At 43.6% G+C, this 27,878-nt stretch overlaps 2 protein-coding genes across 2 annotated transcripts; both read left to right on the top strand.

The window, feature by feature from the left end:
- Window positions 1–1,721: 1,721 nt before the first annotated feature.
- Window positions 1,722–27,054, top strand: zfr2 (zinc finger RNA binding protein 2). The gene is made up of 19 exons (XM_083648365.1): window positions 1,722–1,787; window positions 3,510–3,837; window positions 4,174–4,288; window positions 4,786–5,013; window positions 5,955–6,271; window positions 7,370–7,555; window positions 7,829–8,099; window positions 8,557–8,738; window positions 9,075–9,194; window positions 16,096–16,241; window positions 17,084–17,210; window positions 17,302–17,507; window positions 18,773–18,941; window positions 20,231–20,405; window positions 23,375–23,463; window positions 23,872–23,967; window positions 24,491–24,602; window positions 24,919–25,016; window positions 25,117–27,054. The coding sequence occupies exons 1-19, from the start codon at window positions 1,735–1,737 to the stop codon at window positions 25,288–25,290; spliced, it is 3,192 nt and encodes a 1,063-aa protein (XP_083504491.1). The 5' UTR covers window positions 1,722–1,734; the 3' UTR covers window positions 25,291–27,054.
- Window positions 11,126–13,087, top strand: LOC310786936 (transcription initiation factor TFIID subunit 4-like; the record flags this gene model as incomplete). Its single annotated transcript, XM_083648278.1, has 1 exon — window positions 11,126–13,087. The coding sequence occupies one exon, from the start codon at window positions 11,126–11,128 to the stop codon at window positions 13,085–13,087; it is 1,962 nt and encodes a 653-aa protein (XP_083504404.1).
- Window positions 27,055–27,878: the final 824 nt, after the last annotated feature.

The raw sequence follows: 27,878 nt of genomic DNA, 5'->3' as shown, positions 1-27,878 counted from the left end.
GCTTGTGGCTCCAACTCCCTTTGGAGAATCTCTTTTTCCTCTCCCCAACAACCAATATTAATTCTCCGTTGTATTCCGCTCCGCCTGCGATCAAATTCCTCCAGTCCAATAAATAAATCATTTATATTAAGCAGGTCATGTGATTCCCTCCTTTACGTTTTCCCCCTAAAGCAACCTGCAAAACAAATGTGCCAGTCTCTGTGTTGCTTTGTTTACTCCATTAGTTGATGCTACTGTTGTCAATGGTCCTCTATGTGGCAACTGTTCCCTGGCAACAGCATCTCTCTCTCCTCACCCCAATCCCTTCCACACTCACTACACCCCAATTCTCAGGCATTCTTCTCTCAGGCACGCACACACGCGCACGCACACACACACGCACACACACACGCACGCACACGCACACACACACACACACACACACACACACACACACACACACACACACACACACACACACACACACACACACACACACACACACACACACACAATTAATTATTCAGTCCCTCACTTCACTTCCACCCAACCAATCATATCACCCTCATGCAGTTTTCACCACACATTATGCTCCACCCTGTTCTCTCTTCTGTTTTCTGCCCAACTGCAAGAGGACTGTGTGTGTGGATCGGACACATTATAGAAGAAAATGTATTCACCCTGTTACTCAAAGACCATGCAGCCATTTAGCCCTTACATCACTTTGATGTTTGCCATAACAAAAAATCACTATAATATGTTGGACTTGTATTATGTTCTATGTCTATGGTGTGTAATGTGTCTGGTATCACAGTCCCAAGGGATTATAGTTTAATGTTTTACTGTGGCATTTGAAATATTGTAAATTGTATATTTATAACACATTTACAACATCCTTCTGAAATTAGTTTGTGTCATTTTTCTCTTACCTCTTAAAGTACATTTTGTGCTGCTGGTGCTGTGGTGATGCTGTTGTTGGGACAAGTCTTAGGACCCTAGGACCCAGAAACTCCAAGGTCAAACCATATTTTAATTAGCTACTTGGAAAAGTACAGTGCAACAGTTTAATATCTCACCCACACAGCACTTGAATCTGATGCGCTCTCCAGCATATTTTCAACCATGATTCACTGCTCTAGGCTCTAGTAGCCTACTGTAGATGATAGTTATGTCCGTGCAAACGACGGACACACGTGACATTCAGCGGATACTGCCTGCAAGATACGAAGCGAGAGGAATACCTGATATCTACTTCCGTCTTCGCTTAAATCCTGTTCATCCTGTTACATTTTTTGTTTTTGTTTGAGTTAATAGTGAAATGACAAGGCATTAGCTACTGATAGCGCCAGGAGACCGTAACATCATGTCTCTATGAAGCAATACATATATAAACAAATAAATAAACAAACAAACAAACAAACAAATAAATAAATAAATAAATAATATAGCATGTGCTCTGTTTCGTGCATGCGTAGTAGATGCCTGATGTGAAAAATACATTTTGATAAAGGCACTTGGATAAATTATTGCTCAATGGATTAAATGGAATTATTATTATTATTATTATTATTATTATTATTATTATTATTATTATTATTATTATTATTATTATTATCCGTAATTATTATTGTTCCCTATGGTCTGGCCGATGAGGGTTTCCATGGCTCCAATAGGGAGTGAACTATCTTGTCAGTCAGCTCCAAGGTTTTTGCTGCTGTCTGTCTGTCCGTACTGTACTGTACTGGATATGCCAAGATGGCTGCAAGCAATTATTATGGCTTCACACATGCTGCCGGTCCGCAATACAGGTAATTCAATTGATGCAGCTTTGTGTCAACATGCTTCGTGTTTCATATAGACGCGGTTGTTATAAGCAAAAGCGCAGACAGTCATTGGTGGGGTTTCACAAGCTAACGCTGGTTTAGCTAGCTTGACCCGGCCGGCTGGCTAGTTACGTAGCTACCCAGGTTTGCAGGCCAGCGCTTGCCGACAGGCTTAACGTTAATGTTACCTGAACCTCAAAACGGTCAGTTATGGTTGCAAAGCATACCGTTGTTTCAGTACGGCCAACTAGATTTGAAGGCAAGCAAGCTATATTACTCGAGTTGGCCGCTGGTGTGATGGGTTAAGGAGAGCTAATAAACCATAGTCGCGCTTTGAAGGTCCTGTGCCATACAAATGTTCATTGGTCGTATTTGTTGTTTACCGACAATAACGTATGCAACTAACGCTGACGTTACATATAAAAACTTGGAATTAGTGGAAAAGTAACACCAGAAAACACATTCAAATCCTAGTAAACGTAGGTTGTGGCTGGTGACGAATCTGTCAGTCTACCACACCACTGACTTGGTGTGGTAGACTGACAGATTCGTGACTTGGCAGGTGACAGTCACAGTCCAGAGCCCTCTGTACTAATCCAGCTAGCTGATGGAATGGTGGAAGTAGCTGGTGAATTTTGGAATTCACTGGGGAAAAGTGTCCTGCTGCCAATTGTGCAAACTACTAGCGTTAGCTGAGTCTCACGTTGAGAATAGCAAACTATTACATACATCCCTCAGTGCATGCTCTGAAGTCTCTACTCATGACTTCTTATTTGAAGTCTAATCAAAGGTTCTTGATTGGATCTCTGGATGTAGGAAGCATGGTAATTGCATTGATTGTACTACTAGATCTTTTCAATACCTGTGATTCTCCATACAGCCACTGGGTTATTCTAGTAGCATTTTAAAAACAGATGATCAAAATTGGAAGGATTTAATGCAAAAACAGTTGGATACTCCTAAGATAAATTCGTATGATAACCCTGTTTGCACATGTGAGCTTTCCATTTGTTGGTGAGCAAGCATCTTGATTTGAGTCCTCCCTCTCCTCTGCCATTCTTGTCCATCCTGACACTAAAAGCTGGATAAAGATGCTGATAGCATCAATTACAGGATGCCATTGCCAGTGACTGCCAGCTGTCAGCATCCCAAAGAATGCTAATGATTTGGCTTCTGCACATTCACATGGTAAGCATAAGCACAGGCTTATCACAAGGGCAACTTCGGCCCAGGACCACGTGCATCATGTAGCAACAACCAGGCGACCTCATGCAACTCAAGCTCATCTTTCAACAGCCCAAGTTTGGCACTGATGACTTCATCACTGATGACATCATCACCGTTCAAGCCCATTTGAGGAAACTACATCTTTAAGCTGCCCACGTTTGGCACTGATGACATCACCACTGATGACATCATCACTGTTATCCATTCCTGATAGAATGAATGAACAATGAATGAATGCCTGACTCACCCCAAAAGGCCTTGTCTTGACCATGCGCTGGCGCTGCATAGGCTGCGCACGTGGTAACAAGTATAGCAGATAGCCTAGATCACGTGTTCTAATGTTTGTCATAGATGGATCCTGTAGTACAGTAGTTTGTGCTGTGAATAACAGAAACTTTCAAATAAAAAAAACGGTTAAGTTGTCCTCGTTGAGCTAATAATTCATAGTTTCCCTTCTTGCTCCCCCATCACCCCCTTCAGTACCCAGCCTCCCCCGGCCTACTCCCACCCCTCCACAGCCAGTTACAGCGTCCAGCAGGCTCCAGCCGTGGCTCATGCTGTGACCGCATCCTACTCTCCAGCTGTGACCGCATCCTACTCTCCAGCTGTGACCGCAACCTACTCTCCAGCTGTGACCGCATCCTACTCTCCAGCCCCGGTCCAGGCAGCCCGGCCTGTGGTCTCGGCTGCTTACCCCACCTACCAAAGCCACCAGGCGCCCCCAGACTATGGCTACAGGCAGCCAGAGCCCCCAGCGCCCCCGCAGCCCACCACCACCCCACAGACGTACCAGGTATACTCAGATACGGTCAGTCCCATTTTGCTTTCCTTCATAACTTCCACCTTTTGTTTTTTTTCTCCATACTATGATGATATGATCATATTAGCTATATTTTGGGCTGTTGCACCATTATTTAAATCAATGTTTTTATCATATTAGTAGCGTGTTTCAGTGATTAAACAAAAACAATTGTTGACCTTTGCTGCAATTATATTTTATTGGCTGCTTGCATTATTATTATTATTATTATTAATAATTATTAATTATTATTATTATTATTATACAGACATCACTTGTCTGTATGATAGTTCTATCATGCATAGATATCCCACCTAATGCTAAATCACTGCTAAACACCAACAGGACAGCTACAGTTATGGGCGTGCCTCCGCAGTCACTACCTATGACACTAAACAATACTACCAGACCAGTATAGCCCCAGCTCAGAGGACACCCACAGAGAATTACTACCAAACCGGTGAGTCCATTTATTTTTTGGGTTGCTGTTTTATTTGTCATGTTGTGTCCAAACTGTCCATCACCTCCTCTCTGAATATTGTGTTTCATGTAACTAGTACCTCAGTTCTAATTACAGTTTGAAACCCAGAATAGTCTCTCTCATCTCACACACACACACACACACACACACACACACACACACACACACACACACACACACACACACTTCATTAGCCACTACAGTCTCTGTATTATTTACCTTGCGCTTTTTGAAGGGTCATGTGATATAGAAGCAATGTGTCTGGTGTTCAAATGCTAGTCTAATGAGGATTTGATATGTCGCCTGCCTTGCCAATAGTTATCTCTGACCGGCAGTCCCAGAGGATGCAGTGCAGGATATCAAATATCTCTCTCTCTCTCTCTCTCTCTGTCTCTCTCTCCCTCCCTCTTCTCCTCTCTCTCATCCTCTTTGTCTTCTCCTCTCCCCCTCCCTCCCTCCCTCCCTTCGTCTAGCAGTAGGTGTGAAGAGCGCTTACAGTCCCGCCCCCTCCACGGTGTACAGCCAGCCCCCTCCTCCCCAGAGGCAGGTAACGGCGCTGAAAACCCTGGCCCCCTCCAGCTCCGTGTCCACCAGCTACAACATCTACCCTGTGACCACCAGCGTTCAGCAGCCTCCCACGCCCATTTCCTCCTACACGCCTGGCTCCTCCTTCAGCTCCACGCCTTCAGCCACCTCTTACTCGGGTAAAAGAGAGAGAGAGGTGGGGCTTAGGTTTTTAGAAGCTCTTTTTAGTCCAACTACAATAAAGCCCTTACTATATAGGTCAAAAAGCAGTAAGAAGAAAGATTTTCTTTTCCTGGTACAGGGGATGAGATGTAACTGTCCTTTTTGGACTATTCAACTAGAGAGTGCGTCCTTACAGAGAAAACCTGGTTTGGCTGATAGAGGAAAGGACATTAGTGTGGTAAATCGTCATGTCCACCTCCCGTCACAGATATTTAGTTGACTAAGAAATGGTCCAAGCCTGAAAGAGAAACAAGTGAAAGGAGATTGTGAGTAGCTGTGACAGATGTACACAGTAAGACATTGCAACTTGATCATTAAAAGTTCTAGTTAGACTACCGGTGCGCAATGCTTTTACACACCTGTTAATTTGACTTACACACAATAACAAAAAAATAATAATAATCATAAACTCTAACTATTAAGTGTGGATAGACATGACCATAAATTAAATGCTGTTTATAATTTCAATGATAAGCAATGAACAATGAACAGTATTTGTTAATGTATATTTAAATTGTCTGTCTGCAACAACAAAAAACATGCACAGACTGACTGACTTAAATGTGAGACACTGACACTACAAAGTTACACTCATCCAAAAATGATGGATCTACTGGTTGGGCACCAGTGAGTTAGAGCTTCTATTACATTTCTGACACCTGTCAAATCCCATCTTCAGTGCTTGACGGTTGCATCCGACTTGGGGTTTACCTTCATCTTCTGTGGTCTGTATTTAGACTGTATCAACTATCAACCCTGGTGAAATTCAAGTGCGGCTATGCCAGCATGTGGGTTTTTACAGTGTGTTCATTTTTGACACATATCTTCTGTGCTACCATCTCTCTAATGACTCTCTCCTCTGCCCGCTCCGCTCTCCACTGTCCTCTCACACCCTCAGGCATCAGCTACCCCAGTTACGACACGAGTGGCTACACCTCCACCTCCACCCCCACCCACTCCTACTACCAGCCAGTGACTCTCTCCCAGCCCCAGCCTCCACCTCAGCAGCCCCAGCCCCCCATCCAGCCTCCCCCCAAGCAGCTGACGAGCTCCTCCTGGAGCAACTCAGGCAGCAACATGGTGACGGCTCCAGCTGGAAACGCCTACAAAAAGCCCATGTTTCACCAGAACAAGCCGCAGAAACCCAAAGGACCCCCCAAGCAGCCACAGCTCCATTACTGTGACATTTGCAAGATCAGCTGTGCTGGTCCTCAGGTAGGGATTTACAATGACAGATGCTTAAGTCACAGTGATTTCAGTGATACTTTTAATCTAACCGTTTCAGTGCATTGAGCCGTACAGAGCAACAAAGGACACAACCAAATACAAATAAAAACAAATTAGAACAAACACATCCTACTTCTAGGGGTGGGAATCACCAGAAGCCCCACGATACGATATTATCACGATAAGTACTTTTAAGTCACGATACGATAGTATTGCAATATGCTAGTTTTGCGATTTATTGAGTATTGCAATGTTGCGATATATTGTGATTTATTACCTTTTTTCAACTGCAAATTATGTCCCCAAAGGAAAAAACTTTGTCAACATCTGTTTTATCTCACGAGATAAATCTTTCAGTTTCGTCTCACTTCAATCATTTTTATTGCAGCAAAAGGGATTGACAAGCAGACAGCCTGACCAACATTGTCATAAAAGCCTGTCATAAATTTTGCATGCACTTGACAATTTGTATAAAAAATATCACGATACTTGGCGTTTGTGCGATATGATATATTGCCACACAATTGAAGTGAATTACAGACTGTTTATGGTGCATTCGCAGTATGTAGAAGAGACAGTCTGGCTTGAGAGACTAACTTCCTACTATCCTACTATAGAACGAGAAAAACTGTCTGTCTGTCCGTCATCCATTTATCGCCCCAACGGGTTGGTTAATCAATCTGAAACTGCACATGGGCATTGAGCATTGACATAGGCAGGGACTGATGGAGCGGATTTTTCCATTTTACGAAACATAATGTTTTGCCAACTCTGCGTGGTGTTATGGTGCGTGCATCTAGTATGGACTAGTTACAATATTAAGATACAGTATATCAAACTAGAGCTTGTGTTTGTGTGTGTATGTAGGTGTCCGTTTGTACTGTATGTGTGTAACATTGAGAGTAGTTTACTTGCTGGTTAACATAATTCGCATTTCGTAATAGTGGTTGTCTAAAATTATCGTAATTAATCAACAAGATTGCAAAGATAAAGTTACACTAATAGAAAATGTTCTTATTTGCCTATGTGCATTCATTTCATATTTGAATGTTCCACCTTACTAACTGGTTTTATTAATTTCATCAGACATACCGGGAGCATCTAGAAGGCCAGAAGCACAAGAAAAAGGAGGCAGCGCTGAAGTCTGGGGGGCTGACTGGGGCCAGCAACGGCCCTCGAGGGGTCCCAAGTTTAAGCTGCGAGTTGTGTGACGTCTCCTGCACTGGGGCCGACGCTTACGCTGCCCATATCCGTGGGGCCAAGCACCAGAAGGTCAGCACAACTGTGATCTTTAGTCTCTCAGTAACTTCTGGTATTTTAAGCAAATGTAGTCTATAAGGATAGGAGGCAGCTGTAGAAAACATTTAGATAATGTGCATAAAATCATTCTTTATATTAGTGTAGTGTACCCATGTGATGTGATTCCCTAAAAACTGTAAATTCTTGTCATAAAAACGCCCTCTGGGATCTGGGATGGGATTAAGTTTCAGCCGCCTTACATGGTTGTATCGTTCTCCGTCTCTCGTTTTCTAACTCTGTCAAAAGGTGGTGAAACTCCACACCAAGCTGGGCAAACCCATACCTTCAACCGAGCCCGTCTTGGTGAACACCCCTCCAGTTTATACAACCTCAACAGCTGGGAAGGCTCCTGTCTCGGCCTCCACTCCTTCAGTCTCAACCACTACACCGGCTGCTGCGCTGCTCGCTGCTGCGCCAACTGCTCCCACTGCAGCACCCAAACCAGTGGTCGTAAACACTGCTGCTAAAACGGCAACGCCAGTCAAGAAACCAGTTCCTCCCAAAATAACTGTTGTTTGTAAGTTATCGGATATGTTATGAAGATAATATTTTGGCTACATGTGTAACGTTTTAATGTTTAAATTTCAGCATGACATATTTCCATACATAGAGATTAACAAACAATATTCTGGCTCATGTATATTAACTAGAGCCATATCCAAACTAAATGTCACTCTGTTCCAAGTATACAGTAATATGCTGGTTGTCCCTATTAGAGTCAAAACTATACATTTTTGGTCATGATGATTTTCACTCCAGAGGTAGACATTTTTGGTGGCAAAATCGGCATGGTAGAATTGCTGAACTTAATTACTTTGATAGAACGCGTTTACAATCTGGAATTTCTTTCCCAAATTGAACTCTTCAATTTTGAATCATAAACCATCATAAAGAGAGAGAAAGAAATTGACAGAGAGCTTTTTGGAAATGGATTGTTTAGCTCTTTAAACTGTGACATCTTACCTGCCTCACAGCCAGTAAGCCGGCCAGTGCTCCAGTTGCAGTAACAGCAGCGGTGGTGACGGCAGCAGCACCCAAGGCAGAGGAGCCCAAACAGCAGACGATGCAGAAGCTGGATCCTCTGAGTGACGACGAGGATGGTGACAGAAAGAGTCAGGGAGACGTCCAGCCGGTGGGACATGACTATGTGGAGGAGGTAGGCGAGAAATGATGGTGACGCTCGTGGTTGAGTTGACCCCCCCCCCCCTTTCCAGATATGTGAAGCGTTTTGAGTATCTAGAAAGGCGCTATATAAATCCAATCAATTATTATTATTATAAAGATAATGATCTCAGTGTTGAAGGTAATAATTATGAGCGAAAGTAATTATAATGGTGCTCATAACAGTAGTAACAAGCTATATTATGTAAGCTTTATATATGTAAGATTTCTGTTAGGTTGCTATTTTCATATGACGATCTATAGTTTTTTCTGTTGAGGTGGTCCTCCTGCATGATTGTGTCTTCAGCTGAATTACCCATCTTTCCCCCAGGTCTGTAACGATGACGGCAAGGTGATTCGCTTCCACTGTAAACTCTGTGAATGCAGCTTCAATGACCCCAATGCTAAAGACATGCACCTAAAGGGAAGAAGACACAGACTGCAGTACAAGGTAAGACGATGGTTTTGCTTGGCAAAACATCTTGGGAGAGATACAGCAGCAGGTCTGAGGTGAACCAGACCTCGCCAGTCACCCAAAGAGGCAAAGTATTTATCGGCAGGGTTAAAATACATGCTTTTTTCCCCCCAACATAAAAAAGATGGTGGGAGCCTCCGAGTCCGACCTACTGGAGGGGACATGCACTTCAATGAGGTGGATGAGAAAGCAGTTAGCGACTTAGTTGGCTCTGAATCACAACTCTATATAATCAAAATATATAATTATATAATCGATATAATCTTTGTATTCCGACATAAAAGCCGAGCCGGCGCTGTCAGTCAGTTCTCAGGGAAGTGCGTGAGTGGGGTCTCTGGAGCCACAGCCACAACAAGGGCATCCAAAAGCGGGGTGAAACCAGGAACAACGCGGCACTAATGAGCTGCTCTACCTCTTGGCTGTAGTAAACGCTGGAGCCGCCCAGGACCCGTAACTTTGCCCAGCAGCCCGCTGCTGCTAGCTTCAACAGGGCTGCTGCTGTGGCTCTGGCTCCCAGCACACCGAACCTCCTCGCAGCAGCAGCGGCAGTCACGACTGCTTCCCCCGGACATATATTGATATGTCCCTTGATAATGGAGCGTGCTACGAGTGACGTGCAACATTTAACTGACACATCCTAAAGTTCCCTACCCGAACATATTAAAGCTGCCTTCAGTGATATTTTTGTGTTAAAATAAGTGTTAAATGGCTCTATATTCTGACAGCACTGAAATAGAGTGTTTGGTCAGTAACTTGGAACCCCCAACCCCCCGCTGTCCTCTATCTCTCTCCTGTAGTCCTGCATGCAGGGCAGACGTATCTCCGCAACCGTAACTCGTAAAGACTCAGTGATGGCGTTGGATTCGGGGTGAAAAAATACATACATAGTCCCTTAAAACCATCATGATCTGACCTTCCGTTTCCCAGAAAATGTCAACATTTCTCTGATTGGATAAAAATTTGGCATCGACCTCCCACTGTGTGTGTGTGTGTGTGTGTGTGTGTGTGTGTGTGTGTGTGTGTGTGTGTGTGTGTGTGTGTGTGTGTGTGTGTGTGTGTATCTGCAGTGGAAGTGGTCCCTCGGAAACTTTTTACCAAAAGTAATTTATACCAGACATTAAAATGTGTTTTGGCCGATCAGATTGCAATTGGATAGTGCTTGACCACATTAGCCTGATTACATTTACAGATGGTATTAATATGTGTCTTCAGTGTCCACTTTGAGATCAGATTGCGATCAGATGAGGTAAGCTCCATAGCGTAGAGCAGTCGTTCCAAACCACCGGGCCCCAGACCGGTGCTGGTCCGCGGCACAAAGCATTTGGTGCTGGGCCGCGAGGAAGCGATATGACTCGGCCGGGAGAGCGCTCGAGCAGCTCAAGGTGGTTCTGGCTGCACCAGGAGGCCAGTGGACGATGGCGACAACAGCAGTGACTGTTGTATGTGGATTGAGAATGCATTTGCATTTACACTTGTGTTCAATGTGGTCACAATGTGTCCCGGACCACCTCCGGAGGTGGTTAGGCCGATTAAATCACAATCCGTCCTCAATTTGTCTTGGGTGCATTTACACCATTTAATTTCATTTGGTCAAGCACTAACTATCTGATTGCAATCTGATCAACTGAAACACATTTTAATGCCGGGTGTAAATGGGGTCATAGAGAATTGGGTGGTGCCACAGACCTTCTGTGATGTCATAGAGCACTGGTGATACCATGGACCTTCTGACATCATCAGTGATGTCATAGAGCACTGATGACATCATTAGGGATGTCATAACTCCTAGTGACATCATCAGTGATGTCATAAATCCCTCTATTGTGACATCATCAGTGATGTCATAAAATGCATAGTGACATAAATCCTACCCTGCTGGTGGTATAAATAGGAGTAGACGTCGGACGATGGTGAGCACCAGTCTACCCTCCCTCAGTGACCCGATGACAAGCAACAGTGGGCTGGAGACAGAGTATCAACCTATACAATCCTTCACAGTCCCTTCAGAACACTCTGATCCTTTGTGCCAGATCTCTGCCTTACAAGCAACAGGTCCTGCCGGATCTCCAGAACAGTCTGGTCCTTTGAGCCAAATCTCTGCATTACAAGCAGCAGGTCCTGCTGGATCTCCAGAACAAACGGACACAGGACAGCTGGTGATGGTGCCCCAGCAGGGCCAGACGGTGGCCAACATCTCCCCCAGATCTGCCACCCCGATGGCCATGGACACCATCCGAGTCAGCAACCCCAGTCCACAGGCTCCTGGTATGACCCAGACCATCCACCTGGCATCCCCCGGCCAGACCAGAATGGTTCAGTCTCCCTTGCCCTCGGCCACAGCTGTACAACAGGATGCCATTACTGTAGCCCCCAGTGGTGCGGCCGTGTCTGTGTCGCCCCAGAAGGCACAGACGGAGATCACGGCGGGCGGGCAGGCCTTGGCCAAGCCTGCCGGTGTGCCATCCATCATCACCCTGACCAGCACAACACCTGCTCCTACGCCCATCACCTCACCTGTCCCCAGAGCCACTGTGGTGTCACAGGAGATGCAAGAAAATGTAAAGAAATGCATGAACTTTCTGGCCATGCTGATCAAGCTGACCTCCCCCTCCCCAGACACATCTAAGAATGTGAAAGGCCTGGTGCAGGATCTACTCTATGCTAAGATTGAGCCGGAGGAGTTCACCACTCGGCTGCAGGTTGAGCTGAAGTCCTCCCCACAGCCCGACCTCATCCCCTTCCTCAAGAAAACCCTCCCCACCCTTCGCCAGTCTCTGCTGAACAACCAGCAGGCTCTCACCCTCCGCACCTCCTCCCCACACATGGCTGCCCCTGGCACCATCGCCACTACCGTCAGACAGCGGCTGCCCGGCAGCCCTGTCAACACCTTCATCAGACTGAACGCACCGCTCCAAAACCAAGCCTTGGGTGTGAGGAGACCAGGTGTCCAGACAGTCCAAAACTGTATGCCCATGGTCATTACTCAGTCCATCAGACCCCAAGGTGCACTTATGAGAGGACCAGCGATTATGTCGATTAGTCCTGCTGACCTAGCAGCCCAAGCCAATCAGAAGAAACTTAGTGACACAGGGGGCGGGACGTTCAGAGATGACGACGACATCAACGACGTGGCGTACATGGCTGGTGTCAACCTCAACGAGGAGAACGCCCGCATCCTGACCACCACCTCGCAGATCGTCGGCAGTGAGATCCGCTCCTGTAAGGACGAAGCCTTCCTGCCCACCGGCCTGCTGCATCGACGCATCCTGGACACAGCTAAGAAGCTGGGAGTGACCGAGGTGCCAGTTGAGGTAGTGAACTACATCTCCCACGCTACCCAGACCAGACTACGCTCGCTGCTGGAGAAGGTTTCAGCCATTGCTCAACACCGCGCCGACGGGGGAAAAGACGAGGAGGTATATGAGCAGTCTTCAGATGTTCGCTCTCAGCTGCGTTTCTTTGAGCAGCTGGAGAGGATGGAGAAGCAGAGGATGGATGAGCATGAGAGAGAGATGCTGAGGAAGGTTGCCAAGAGTCGTGCCAGGCAAGATCCTGAGCAGGCGCGACTCAAGCAGAAGGCAAAAGAGATGCAGCAGCAGGAGCAGGCTCAGATCTGGCAGCGGGACGCCAACCTCACAGCCCTCGCCGCCATTGGGCCTCGCAAGAAACGCAAGCTGGACTCGCCGGGCTCAGTCGGCACAGAGGTTGTCTCGGGCTCAGGCGCAGGCTCCTCCACTGCCGCCGCCTCCTCCCAGCAGCAGCTCCGTCAGAGGATCACGCGAGTTAACCTCAGGGACTTCATCTTCTGTCTGGAGCAGGAGAGGACCACGGCCCGGTCCTTACTGCTCTACAATGCGCTACTGAATTAAGGTGTCCCTCAAGGAAGCGCACTCGGCATCCTGCCCCCTTGTGTCCTCACAGATTCTTCATAGTCACCATTTATTTAGGCCTATATCCTTTTCCCAATCCCTGCCGCACCATTTAGCCTAATTAACCGCTCTCCAGTAAAACCCCCTCTTCTGTCACTGGCTGCCAGGGCTGTAGGAAACGCTGGAGCCGGTCAAACACTTGGAGCATTTCCTCTTACTGTTTCTCCTGCACCAGGAACCAATGTCATCAATTTTCTGACATCATCAGTGAGGTCATAGAGCATTGATGATGCCATCAACATTATCGGTGATGTCATAGACCATTGATGACATCATTAGTGATGTCATAAGTCCCAGAGACATCATTTAGTGATGTCATAAATCCCTCTGACACATTGTGACATCATCATCAGTGATGTCATAAAATGCATAGTAATATCATCAGTGATGTCATAAATCCTACCCTGCTGGTGATATAAATAGGACCAGTAGACGGCGTGAGTTAAGAGTACGAACTTCAGAGAGGACCATTTTCTCCCAGCTGGAGAAAATGTAGGAGCAGAGGAAGGACGAGCATCAGAGAGATGCTGAAGAAGGCTGCCAAGAGTCACGCCAGGCAAGATCCTGAACAGGCCCGACTCAAGCTGAAGGCAAAAGAGATGCGGGTCGGAGCAGGGTCAGATCTGGCAGCGGGACGCCAACCTCACGGCCCTCGCCGCCATCGGGCCTCGCAAGAAACACAAGTTGGGCTTGGCCTGCCCAGAGGTCGCCTCAGGCGCAGGCTCCTCCACTGCCGCCGCCTCGTCCCTTCGAAGAGATCCCTTCGACCTGCACCTCCCTTCACCTGGGCCTTTGCTTAGTTTTACAATTCCGCTTAACAAGGATGTGTCGTTTTCTACTCATCTATGTGCTGAGTTTTGGGCCGGCGTATGTGTTTGTTTTCAATGCAGCATGTTAATAGGATATTGATACAGAATATGCCGATTTGAATAACACAAACGTGTGGTCCGAAGCTAGGCGTTCATCTCGAGGGTGCGACCTGCTTTCAAAGTGTGTTCCAGACTTGTGAGAGAAGGGAACCCTTTCACAATAACAACTAAGATTTCACGTCTGTTTTCTATCTCTCAGCAAGTTCTTCACCCTAGTTCACAAAAATAATTAGAGAGAGAAAGATGGATGGACACTCTAATAAGCCAGGAACTGCCTGGATCCACCTGAGTCATTGCTCTCCTGCGGACCCACCAATCAGAACATTGGGTCAGATTAGAACTGACCTAAAGGAGATTCAAAATCTAGAAGAAACCGGATTCCTCAGTAGCGCAATCGCTACCCACTCAGGACGCTGCACAGAGGCGTGCTCCTGGGCCCTCTAGTCTTTCATTTTAATTTTTACTCATGGTCAGGTCTGTGATAAAAGGCTGTTCTTGATTGTAGAGAGGCTGGTACTGTCATGATACGGTACAGTCATATTTTAACTTGTACCGCTACAGGGGTGAAAAAGAATAATGTGTTTTTTTATTATTGTTTATTCACGAGCATGTTGTGAATGTTTGGCTGTGATGCGTCGATCTTGTCAGAGGAACTGTGTAATGGAGTACTGTGCAGCTTCCATGGTGATAAAGCTCATACACCAGGGTAGGAAATTAGCTTGGAAAAGAGACAAATATGCTTGGATAAGAATACGGTAATTGAATATTGGTCTTCACATGCAACATAGAAGAACTAAGGTATTTCCCAACATTTGATCAAATTGCCCTGGAAATGATCCAAAATGCCCCCGAAACATTTATCACAAGAGCAAAAAAAGATATTGTGAAAAAAAAGGTTAATTTCCTACCAACTATTCAGTTATAACTTAAGACGGTTTTTCATTTTTCATTTACAATCAATCTTACTGAATGAAGGGAGCTGGCTCTCCTATGGACAGTAAACTCAGGCAAAGTTCACAAAGGCTAAGAAAATAAAAATCTATTCTTGTTTGATCAAACAATATTCCTGCAATACCCTCAAGACCTCTCCTCATTCCAGTTTACGTGTGATATAATTTTAGCTCAATATATGACTGCAAAACATATTGGAAATCAAATCGCAGTCTGAAAGTTTTTGCCTTGTACCGTTGAAAATATTGACTTGTTGTCCTAGTAGTTGATTATGCAGTTGAAAGGCTCTTTTTAAGATTACTTTTTTGTAAAGAGTGTAGAAGGTTTTTAACACTTTAAATGTCTTTTCTTTGACTGTAACGGGCATTTGGTTTGTATACTATCTAGCTCTAATACTTGATAAAAAATAATTGATGAAGCTGTGGTGTATGTACTGTATATTCAGTAAGAGTCTGGGTCTTGAGAGCACCCAGCTACAGTATCATGTTGGAAAGGACACAATTTATGTGACTATTTAAATTTCCTACAGTCTATTTAATCTGCAATTTTACTATTGTTTGTACTGTAACTTTGTAAAAAAAAAAAAAATTAAAATCATAAATGAAGAAAATACATGCTTTTAACTTTAAGGTTTCTAATATTATTGGCATTTTGGATTACGGGCACATTTTATATTGTGAATATGAGTTGTTCTGGCAATTTCCTAACCTCCGGTGATTATAACGCAATCTTTATATAATTACTATAATATAGTATACATTTTTGCACTCAATATACAATAAAGTGTAATTATCCTGCAAATTAGATACTTTTATTATATGCGTATGGCCACACGGTGGCAGGCCTGCTGTCTAAATGATCCCATCTGAATAGTTGTTTTAAGTTAAATTATAAATAATTATTCCAGCTGATTGTTCTTGTTATGTCTTGCTTTAGAGTACTAAGCAATTAGAGTCGTCATATTGAATATTACACAAAATGGTAACACGTATGTGCGTGCAAGCCCTGCATATTCACATGTTGTTCTCTTGACTTTTGTCAATCAGGGAGAGCAGGATCACATGTGTGTTAACTCTCCAGTTATATTGCCTTAAATATTATTCTGTCCTCTTCTTGCTCCCTTTGTAGAAAAAAGTCAACCCAGAACTTCCTGTGGAGATCAAGCCCAGTAACCGGGCCAGGAAGCTGCAGGAGGGCAAGCTGAGGAAGCAGAAGCAGAAGGCGGTGCTGAAGAGACAGAGAGATGATGAGCAACGCTGGCACATGGAGATGAGGTGAGACATGTGGCCAAAGATCAGCTGTTAGTCAGAGATCGAGGCTCGCTCTCATGTTATCGTCTGTTCTGCAGTCTGAAGTTAAGATTGCAAAATGTCCTTGATTGGCACAGAAAAAAAGAGAAAAGGAAAAGGCACAAAGATGGCATTCATAGCCTGATGCCCTTACCCTTATAAAATAAGTGAATTTCCTGCCTAAGTTTTATTCACATCTTCCCCTCTGTTTTTGACCTTCTGTGATGCTTGATCTCATCACATGATCTGTTCTACAGAATAACATCTCAACAGGTCCATATTGCTTGTCAAACATGGAGGATTTGTTATGAGAACTGTGCAGATTAGGGACCACTGAAATATGCACTCAAAATCTACTAGAAACCTGGCCTGCGCTTAAATCATCTGTTACTGATACAACAGTCTTTTCTTGATGACACTTTTAAGGCAGGTTATGATTGGCTCAAATGTGGCGTCTGCTGCCAAAGTCTCATACTGCAGATTGGTCTCAGAGGAAATAGGCATTTTGATTACCATCAAGCTGTAATTGACTCAGATTCTTCTGACTCCTTTTCTTAATCCCAGACATGTCTGTCAAAGTGAAAATATTATATTTCCCCTAGCTAATGTACCTTACTATACATGTATTCTGATTCTATTATGTGTCAAGGCAGGGGTATATAAGAATATGATTTTGGTTGATTTTTTTGTATAGATTTGTTTTTTATACCTGCAATGGAAAATCCCAGGTCATGGAAAGGACGTTTATTTAATAAAAAAAACAAAACAGTATATACATTTTCAAAAAGTTTGTCTCTACTGACACGTCTACGCCCGCTCTCCTCCAGGCGATATGAGGAGGACATGTACTGGAGGAGGATGGAGGAGGAGCAGATGTACTGGGGGGAGCAGAGGCGCAGGATGGCCCCTCCACCGCTGATGAGCCGCCCTGGGCTGCCTGTACCTCCTCTACTGGTGAGGAGCAAGAGCAACTTTTATAAAACTAGCTTTCAGTGAGATTTAGTGTGATTTATGGCCTTTTTATTCACCCCCCTTCCCCCTTAAGACGTGCGTACGTCGGCCAGACTCCCCTGACGACCGCCACATCATGGCCAAGCACTCCACCATTTACCCAGTGGAGGAGGAGCTGCAGTCCATCCAGAGGATCGTCTCTCACTCGGAGCGAGCCCTCAAACTGGTGTCAGACTCCCTGCTGGAGACGGAGGCACCTGCTGTGGCTCCCTCTACTGCTGAGGAAGGAGAGGAGAAAGCGTAAGAAGGACATTTTCTACTTACTAAGGTGCCGTGCACACAGGACGTATGTATTTGAGAAGTCATCGCCTTTCTGCAATTCATTCTCTATGATAAGGACGCGCTAGGCGTGCTCCTCTTTCAAGGACTGCACCTGGCGTTTAAGCACTCTTGGCGGCTAGTGTTTTTTGGTGGAGCACTCTGTGTGTCTCAACCTGAAAAAAGTTCAACATTTGGAGGAAAAGCGTGCTGTTCGTCAATGTCACTCCTCCTACCAGGTAGGAGGTAGGACCTACCTCTTCTCCTACCAGGGCGATCTTCAACCTCCGCTGCTGCCAGAATTGCCAATAATCTGGCTTTCATGTTTACAGTGCGAACAATCAACAACATCAAACAGACAAAACTCGCTGGCTACCGTCCGTGTGATCGTTGTGTCATGAACTGTACCACGCATGACGGCAGGGAAAAACAAAACAAAACACACAAAAAACACAGAAAACGGGGCTAACGTTATCGAGGGCCAAATATCATGATAGTATTGTGTTGTGAGTTGAGATTCCCAGCCTAATAAGGATTTGGGTGATGTACCTCAGCCTGCCAGTAATTTTCAACCCATGTCGGGCTAATTTGAATTCTCAATCTACCGTACATAAAAGTGCAGTGGATTGTTTTCCTATGCGATAGGAGGTGAAATGCTGCCCCCTATTAGTTAGGGCTGGGTATCACCACAGACTTCCCGATTTTATATGATTCCGATACGCAAGGTCCCGATTCGATTTCTGATTCGATATGATTCGATATTGATATTTCAGTGAGAATACCAATTTTGCTTGGATATGAAAGAGATTCTCAAATAACTAATATTCTAAAAAAAAATAACCCTCTGGCCCATTATTAAAAATAACTTTTGCAGATGTTTACGAGATCTTGTTGCGCTAAGAACCAAACCAGGCGAGTCTAACGGGGTTAAAGCTTCAAGCATCCACCGGAAAAGGCTTTATATTAAAAGATCGACATTGGGATTTATGAATCGATATCAGGTCCTTCAAATTAATGTAGATACGATATCGATAAATCAATTTTTCTAACCCAGTCCTACTATTAGTTTGGATCATGTGGCCAAATATACATTGATTTAAGCCTAGTTCAGCATGAAACGCACTTTTGATAAACGTTTTTATTGATTCTTCTAGCTTTAGCAAAAAAAAAGAAAAAGTCTGTTAAACCAGCCATACAACTCTTCATCTTTGCCTGTTTCTCTTTCTCTCTGTCCTCCTCTCTGACAGTACTGAGAACCCGGCACGGCTGCTGAAAGGGGTGATGAGGGTGGGAATCCTGGCCAAGGGCCTGCTGCTTCACGGGGACCGAAATGTGGAGCTCATCCTGCTGACGGCCAAGAAACCCACCATCACCTTACTGAAGAACATCGCCAAGCAGCTGCCCAAGGAACTGGGGGTAAGAAAGCTCGAGTGGAGTGACACACATCAAGCAACTGACAGACTTTTCATTGCCTTTTGACTGGTGTTGTGTCATAAGGGCTCACATTCATATTCAATAGAATGGGAACCAAAGGTTTGACTGTAAGTGATTTTGATATAGAGCTGGAGTAAATGGAAGAAAGCACTGCTTTTGCATTTGAATATCAGAGTTTAATAATGGTGATACTGTAGTAAATATGATCTTAAAAGTTTTTTAGCAACCAAGACACAAAACCAAAGAATACCACAAAATCTCACTTCATTCTTTACTCTCATCAGAACATCTAGCTCATAACCTTTTGAAGGGGTCAAGGGGAATACCATTACATTTTAATATTCAGATTCCTATTTCTCTATGCACTAGAGCAGTTCAATTAGCATTGGTGTCTCTCCCCTACAGCCAGAACGAAGGAAGTAGTTTGTTCTCCTCATTTATCAGTGATTATACTGCTAAGTGATTATACCTCTACACTGGGAACCAAGTGACACTGGAACAGGTGACTGATATGTTGCTTCAGAACTGACACTACTACTACTATATAGTAAAGCTAATTTGGGTGGAAATGGTTAAACATTGTATAAATTCACTCAGCCTGTCTCCCATTGATTGTTACTAGAGGACTGACGGGCTGTTTATCCGAGTATTGGCTTTGGGAGAGAGTTGCCCATGTTCACAAATGATTGAACTACCCCAGGCTAAAGGAATAAGCCATGTGAATTTTTAAATGGACTGATATTCCCCTTGAAGGCCCGCGTGCGAGAGAGAAGATCCATCCCAAATAAAAGCACGAAGAAGACTTGAAGCTTGTGATGTGCTGTAACTCCTAACTCTTCCTCCCACCTGCTGTAGCTGTAACGAGTATTTCCTCAGAAATGCTTTTCACTGATCTTTAGATTCACTGCCTGGTTACGACACCTGAGTCCTACAGAGTGAGACTGGGGTATTTCCTTTAAACCCCGCCCCTTTTCCTTTTTTTTACATTTTACCGTGTACTCCATTCCATAGAGGAGATATACTTAGTGACCAAAACATTGTGAAATATTGTTTTCCATGTTGCTGACCCTTTTAAATAAGGGGGCTAATCCTAACAGTCTTTAGAGAAACAATTACCTGGGGTTAAAAACAGTAAAATTTGACCCTGTCACCCCGCCAAACGAGGCCCCCCCTCTGCTTGTTTTTCACTTAAAAAAAAAAAAAGAAACGCCCCCACACACACCCCCTCCTCCTCTGTAGTGAGTAATCCCAAGTGTCCTTTTAACCGGCAGACATTTTCTGAAGATCAGTATGAGGTGCAGGCTCACCCCGAGGAGGCGAACATCGTGATATTTTCAAGCAAGGAGCCCAAAATGCAGGTGACCATTTCTCTCACCTCGCCGCTGATGAGGGAGGACCCTGCCGCTGAGAAGGACAAGCAGGCAGCAGGCAAGGCGGCTGAGAAAGGTTAGAGAAGCCTAAAGCTTTCAGTACCAGACAACCAAATGTTAGCACTGTGTGTGTTACACTGATATATATAATCCCCCACCCACACATCCAAAGAAAAGCTCCTAAATTACATCAAACCCGAGGTGGGACTTGTAAGCAAGCCCATGCATCATGGTTCAAGCAAAAATGATATCCTTATTTTGTTTTGTTTTAACCCCCCTCCCCTTTAAAAGACTTGACTCACCCATTCATTTGTCCCACTGTTTTCATTTCCCCCATTGTTTGCAGTTACACTTAGTCCCCAAGCTCCTTATTTCTTTTCCACAACATGGGAATCAAAAGCCGGGCTCTCCGACCTTTCTGTGCCAGTAGGGGGTGTGTTTTATCTCATGAACACACGCTCAGATACACCTTTGGAAAATTTATGATTAAAAAAAAAGACAGAGACGATGATCAGTGTTCGGATAATGCCCAGGGATGAGAATGCCTCAAGAGCGATACTATTTTGAGATTTGAAGTAAGTTTTGCTTTTCTTGTTGCATTTTACGTAATTTCTACAGGGGAATTCCGAGGTCCAACGACTTCCCACTCCCTTCATGTCTCATCCCTGCAACACAAAATGGCAATATCATTGTTGATAAGGTGTTGGAGTGTCATTCTATTCCCCCACAATGATCAATATTGAAATAATGTTAACATGAAATCAGTGGAACCATTATCATTACTTCCCCCATTTTAACATACGGGTAATTTTCAAGATCATTGTGTTGCAAACACTCCCCCACCTGCTCCAATAACTGTCAGCATTTAATGTATTTTTCCCATTTGGAAAACATGGTAGAAATGTTTTCTGTGGCCGTTTTCTTTCTCTATTTTGTTTGGGTTTGTTGATCAGTGCGCCCCATTCTGTATCAGCAGACCTAGGCAACCCAATGGCTCTTCTGAAGACCACACTTGTATACATACCACTAAGAATAGTAAAAAAAAAAAAAAAAAAGTCACCTGTGTTTAGTAGGCTTTTCAGAGTGGGGATGCCAAGGACCATCTTATTCACTAAGATCAGAGGGGCACAACTGTTCCTAAATCAATACTCCCCCAACTCTAAAAAGCGTGATAAACCTGAGCTTTTGATTCTGAGTGGTATGGTAGTGTAGACTTCAAAAAAGTGGCAGATTTTTATGTATTTCCCCTGTAACAAACCTAATGACCTGTGTTCTTGCTACAGTGCCAGTGAACATGGAAGTGTGGAAAGCCCCTTGGCTTTTATTGTGAAATACTTTCTCATGACCGTTCAATAACCGCAGTGGATGCATTGGAAAATTTGTCACTTTGAGGTGACAGATCTATTTTGTAAAAAAGGTTTTCACAATAGATTCTTTTTTTTGTCATGGATTATTTCATTACCGTCCGAATCGGGCGCAGAACGTTTTCTTTTGAACCAACATAACTTTGCATACTATCATTTACAGTGCTCAATAATACGTTAATCCCTGGCTTTGTCATATTTATTTCGCCACAAATTTGACCTCACTGAAATTGCTTTGCTTTTTGTTGTTGTCATGTCATGTTGTTGAAATAGTGAGGCACGCCTCTTGTACGTTTATCAGCTTGGAATTTCCTTAAAACTTTGTGGCAGAAGAGCAATGCAATCCATTGCTGTCTAGGCAAAGTATGGCCAGACCGATAAATACAGTATGTGATCCTTCATAGATGCATACTAGGATTTCAAAAGTTGACACACCCTTTCAAATGTTTGAAATTGAAAGGGTGAATTATTGGACTTTTTTCCACTTGCATAATAGTAACCAGAAATATTAAGGTAATAAAAACAAACTGCTCCCCCTTTTTGACAGTGTATTAAAAAATAAACTAAACATTAGGGTACCACCAGAGATTCCCCTATGATTGAATAGGTGTGGTGGGTCACCCTGCCCTAAAACTGCCAACCTAGCTATAAGAAATGTCCAGATACCAGGATATTTGAGGAAAAATCTGCTTTCCTCTCCAAGAAAAGGCAAAGAATTTAATATTTAATCCGACATGGATGAGAAACAAACCAAATCAATCAAGGAATGCCTGGGTGGAAACAGTATTAGTTTGGAACGGCCCAGTCAGAGCTTCGACCTCTGTAGACCGGCCTAAAGAGCTGTGTACATAAGGATGTTCTCCAAAGAAGAATGGGAGACACATTTAAGTTGGTAGAGACTTGTCCTGGCAGTCTTTCTGCTGTTATAAAAGGAAAAGTGTTTCTACTAAATACTAATTAAAGTGTGTCCACAGTTACACAACCACATGTTTTTAGTTTTCCAAAGGAAAACATTGTCAGAAATGAGTTGGCTTTATTTTGATCTTTGATTTTTCTGGTAACTATATATATACACATGAAATAAATAAACAAAGAAATGCCTGCTTAACATGTTCTCATTTCAGGCCTCAACACACACACACACACACACACACACACACACACACACACACACACACACACACACACACACACACACACACACACACACACACACACACACACACAAAACTTGGGGGTAGATTTTTGACATCTACCTATATTGATGATTCATGATGATTCATATTAAATAACACTCAATCTTTGCAATCAGACAAAATTGAATCAGCCTGTCTCACTCTACAAGACCCAAATTCCGTTGGTTTTTCTCCAGAGAGATTTCTATATTTCAGGTGTTTACTGCCCAAAAACTATTATTGGCAGATGTATTTTATATACATTTTTGCATGTAAAAAATGTATCGGTCAGGCACCTAATGCAAAGCTGATGGTCAAATGCTTTCCTTGCTTTCTGATATGTTCCCCTCATCATTTCTCTGTCAAAACAAACTGAAACAAAACTAAGGAGAGTTTTTAAGAAGAGTTTGAGATTTGACCAGAAATCGTTGACATGCTAGAATGTTTCTTTAGTAATCTCATCCCTGGTCAGTAAGACTTGAGCCAATTCATATGATCTCCATCAGGTGTGGCTGAGAAGACTGTTACTGATCTCCTGAATAAGAAGAAATGCCTGGAATATCTGGCTTCTCTCCGCCATGCCAAATGGTTCCAGGTATTACAACAACCTGCATGATTGTATCACCATTTTAGGCAGTGTATTATGAACCTGAGTCTGTGTATTACCTATAACAGATGTTAAGAAATAAGTGGAATTAAGAAAGCATGTTAAAAAAATGAATTAAATTCCAAAGTGATATGGCCACCATTGGGGGGGGGGGGGGGTATCTATGCTTAAAAAATAATTTATCTTGTGGAAGTGAAGCATATTATTGGTAACATTTATGGTATGTGTTATATTATGATTTCTGCTTATAAAGTAGTTATATATGAGAGTAGAATCATGTTTTTAGAAATATATTGTCTGGTGAATTGATTCCATTTCGTTTGAGTTATGTTGACAGTTACATTGTAAAGAATTTAGTGCCTTTAACAAATGCCGTACCAATGACTCCCTCCTCAGGCTCGTGCCAACGGGCTGCAGTCTTGTGTGATCGTCATTAGGGTTCTGAGAGACCTTTGCCAACGGGTGCCAACCTGGGGCAAGATGACCGGCTGGGTAAGAGGCTCAGACTATCTGTCCATGCATTTCACCCATCAGTTTGTTGCACTGATTTTATGTTTTTATTTTGTTTTATTTTATTTTATTTTATCCCTACTTTCTACATTTTACTTTTTGACTCACCTTTCTTTTTTTGGTGAGCACAACCTATTCCTAATAAGTTATTGTTTTAAAACAATGTTTTACTAACACATGGTGCGGCAGGATGAGGCATGCGTGCTTGCATTGTTGTAAGTTTCATTTGAACTGTAAGCCCATGTTGGTTATTATTCCCTCTCTCCATATTGTCCTTTGTGTCTTTCTCTGCTGTCCAAGTACACGCAAAAATACGATAGAAACTATAGCTCATGTCAGTATTTAGTGTATGCACATCCAACATCCTGACCTGACCAGGTGCTTGATAGAAAAGTCAAGACACAGAAGGAAGCCACTTAAGGAGCATGAACCCAGACAGTAGCTGGGCATCTTTCTTCCATTTGAGTGTCTATTAATGTATCTTCCCATGGGTTTCCCCCTCTAGGCCATGGAGCTGCTGGTGGAGAAGATTATTAGCAGTGCCACAGGCCCACTCAGCCCAGGAGAGGCCATGCGCCGCGTCCTGGAGTCCATCTCCACAGGCATACTGCTGCCAGGTCAGAATAACAGAGAGCTACTGTATATACACAACATGGAAATAGACACATCATTTCACTCTATCAGAAGGTCTCTCCATTGATTATCCTTCCATCGAATGACATCTAGCTAATGACCATAACACGAAATTAGTCAGTCATGAATTACAGTTCTCTATTTACATTGTTTCTCACTTGGTGCTCGAAATAAAACCAGCTTGTGTCGAACATGGAGCTTTTAAAGGGGGATTGTTTTGATAATGTCCTGTATCTTGATTTCCTGATCTCTTCTGTCATTGTTGTCATATTCATAATGTATTGTCCCTTCTTTCCTCAGATGGACCAGGTTTGTTGGACCCCTGTGAGAAAGAGCAAACAGATGCGTTGGAAACCATGACTGTTCAAGCCAGAGAGGACGTTACTGCCAGCGCACAGGTACGCTCCCACATCTGAATGCACAATCAACGCTTATTTTGAGAGACTATTTATGGATGTTTTAAATTCTACTAATCTTTCCCGTTTCCTCTGGTTCCAGCATGCTTTGCGGCTGCTTGCATTCCGTCAGATCCACAAGGTTCTGGGCATGGAGTCTCTGCCGGCGTCGAAGGCCAGCGCTCGCAACCGCAAGCGGAGGCGGGACGTCAGCGAAACAGGCGAAGGGGAGGGTGAGGGTAAAAAAGACAAGAAGGAGGAAGCAGAGGAGGCTTGACCTCCAGAGCAGAGGGTCTGCTAGTGTAGGGGACAGGTAGAATGTCACAACTTTAACCTTTTCTTATCTTGAAAGTAATGTTAACACAGCTATACACATATGACTATAACTGACTTTACTCTTTACGTGTCTGCCCTTGAAGCGAGCGGAGGAAATGTTGGGAGGGGGAGGACTGAAGTTTGAGAATCTGTACCGCAATTCCTTCTCCCATGATAGTATTTTACCGCAGATGTGCTGTACTGTAAGGTGTGCTAAGGAAAATGGCTGAAGGTTTGTGTTTCGGAAATGGACTGAGGGAGCTAACGATTGCATCATTCCATTCCTAGTGTACTTGCACACTTGACTATACTGACTGACCCTCCCCACCTCCCGTGTTCATCCACAATAATTGTACCGGCCGCTGTCACCTAGCCACGGTTTTCTGTGTATTAGAGGTGTTCTGCTATTGACGTCTCAGTACGGTTTAATCGTCAGCACCTTTTAGCTTTATTTTCAGCTTTTCTCATTGAAGAAGAGTTTGAATGCCTGCAGCTCCCTAAGCAAGTTCCGTTTTTGCCATCTGACTCCGAGTCGGGAGTCGCTGAACTAACTGGAGTGTGCGTGACCTTGTACAGTGAAAATGCGTTTCCAGCCTCTATTGGAAAAGAAGTGATGGGATTTTACTTGTCGAGGCTTTGAAACTGTTTAGGAGTTCAGAGAAGATTCGGCTTGAAATTGTTTTGAGTTCAGAGAAGATTCACTATGTAAAGGTTTGACATACTGTGCTGTTCATTGTGCCTAAAATACAGGTAACGAACGACACGTTAATGATGACAGAAATGGTGGGATGCTGTTGCTTGAAACGGGTGTATGTACAGTAACAAGTCTTTCCTCTAACCCTCGTGCCCTCTCTCCGCTCCCCCAGTTCCCTCTAAACCTCTGTGGACGTTCTAATGCATTTTGGAAAAGTGGAAGGAGACCGACCATGGTGTTTTAAGATCCCTTCAAAGGCCTACATCACATGTCGAAAACAATACGCTAAAGTAATTGCTCATCAGAGAGGCCCCTAAGTTTGTCAGCAACCTACAAATATAGCTCAGCTTTGTGCAAGATTCATTTGCACTCTAAAATAAAAAATAAAAAATATTGTCAAGGCTTTTTCTGTGGAAGTCACACTGGGGAGTAATGTTATGTCATGAGAGAAGTCTTATGTTGCACAGTCTAGCATGCTGAGGGAATGAAGCACTTACGAATTGACAATGTTACTGTATGCAGCCATAATTTTATCATTTGAATATGCCTAGCAGCAGCAATCCTTTTCTTCCAGTTTGGTCAGCAGAGGAGACAAGTTTTAGTCAGAAAAAAATAAAAACATTGACTATCTACTGTAATGATCAAGGGGTTAGAAGTCTTTTGACTTTCTTCCTTGTGCCTGCGTTGTGTTGTGTCTTAGAGATTTCGTTTTAAGACCGAAGGTTCAGAAAGGGGAACATTTGTGAGTTGTTACTTTAATGCAATATTTTACTGATCTTACTTCACGAAGATGTAGGACGCAGAAAAGGAGAATTGCACAATTCTTTGGCTTGAAGGTTCATGTGAGAATTAATGTGCAGATTTTGGTTGATTTTGTTTACTAAGAACACCATATATAGACATATTGTTTTATTTCAGAAGGATGTTGCAAACAATTTTGTATTGTTAAACAAAGTGTGAACGTTGCTGTCCTATTATTTGAATGTCTTTGTAGTGCTGCCTAAAATTAAGGGGAGATATTAAAGACTTTTAAGCCATTTTTGTCTCTGAAGCTGTATTGTCTGTAAAAATGTGCCTTTTTAATTTTAAATGGCAAAGATTTTATTTTGCAAATTAGTTGCTGCATTAAAGGATATTACGACTAAATAACTGATGAGGAATTTATACACCTAATTGACAGATCTTAAGACCTGATTTGTTCTGGTTCCTCTCTACTTTGAACATAAAAAATACGTTTCTGAGAGAAATGATTTCAAGATACCTTTTTAGAGGTTTCTGTTAATTTAATGTTAATCTTGATTTTACTACAAGTAACGTATACTATACACATTCTAACATGATGTATAAACTTTTATTATGTGATATTTGTCTGAGCACACAACACACCACAAGCAGTTATATCAATACACAGTGCTGCTCTGCCGTTCTCCACACATGAATGTTGACCAAGGGGGCGGAGCTTAGGACATGTCAATTAGGCTAATATTAATTAGTTCTACAAACACTGCAAAGGAAGCCATGGGAATGTCGCCGCAGCGCGTCACCTCTTGCGTCTCAGTGATGTACACAGTATATTCGAGGAAGTAGTGCGATAGGGTCCTGACCACAGCGTTTCCTTTGTTCACCCCCCACCCCCATACGTATACATACACACACGCATACACAACTCCGATGCGGGATGGGAATACAGCAGCGGCCAGTCTTTCTGCAGTGTGGCGGTGAGTAAAGTCGGGATGTGCTGCGATGTAGACAGACAGACAGACACACACACACACACACACACACGACAGGCAGGCGCTGTGAAGGGTCGTTCGCTGCTGAGCAGCAGACATCCGTGGTTTCCTCCAGTTTACGGA

The sequence above is a fragment of the Poromitra crassiceps genome, assembly GCF_964638095.1.
Source record: "Poromitra crassiceps genome assembly, chromosome: 12".
In the NCBI taxonomy this organism is placed as follows: domain Eukaryota; kingdom Metazoa; phylum Chordata; class Actinopteri; order Beryciformes; family Melamphaidae; genus Poromitra; species Poromitra crassiceps.
The sequence above is the reverse complement of the archived record's forward strand: the minus strand, read 5'-3'. Positions and strand labels throughout refer to the sequence as shown.

Coding starts and splice junctions, on each gene's coding strand:
- zfr2 (XM_083648365.1), top strand. CDS start 1,735: ATGGCTGCAAGCAATTATTATGGCTTCACACATGCTGCCGGTCCGCAA. Junction 5,014..5,954: donor TTCAGCCACCTCTTACTCGG/GTAAAAGAGAGA, acceptor TCACACCCTCAG/GCATCAGCTACCCCAGTTAC. Junction 25,017..25,116: donor ACGTTACTGCCAGCGCACAG/GTACGCTCCCAC, acceptor CTCTGGTTCCAG/CATGCTTTGCGGCTGCTTGC.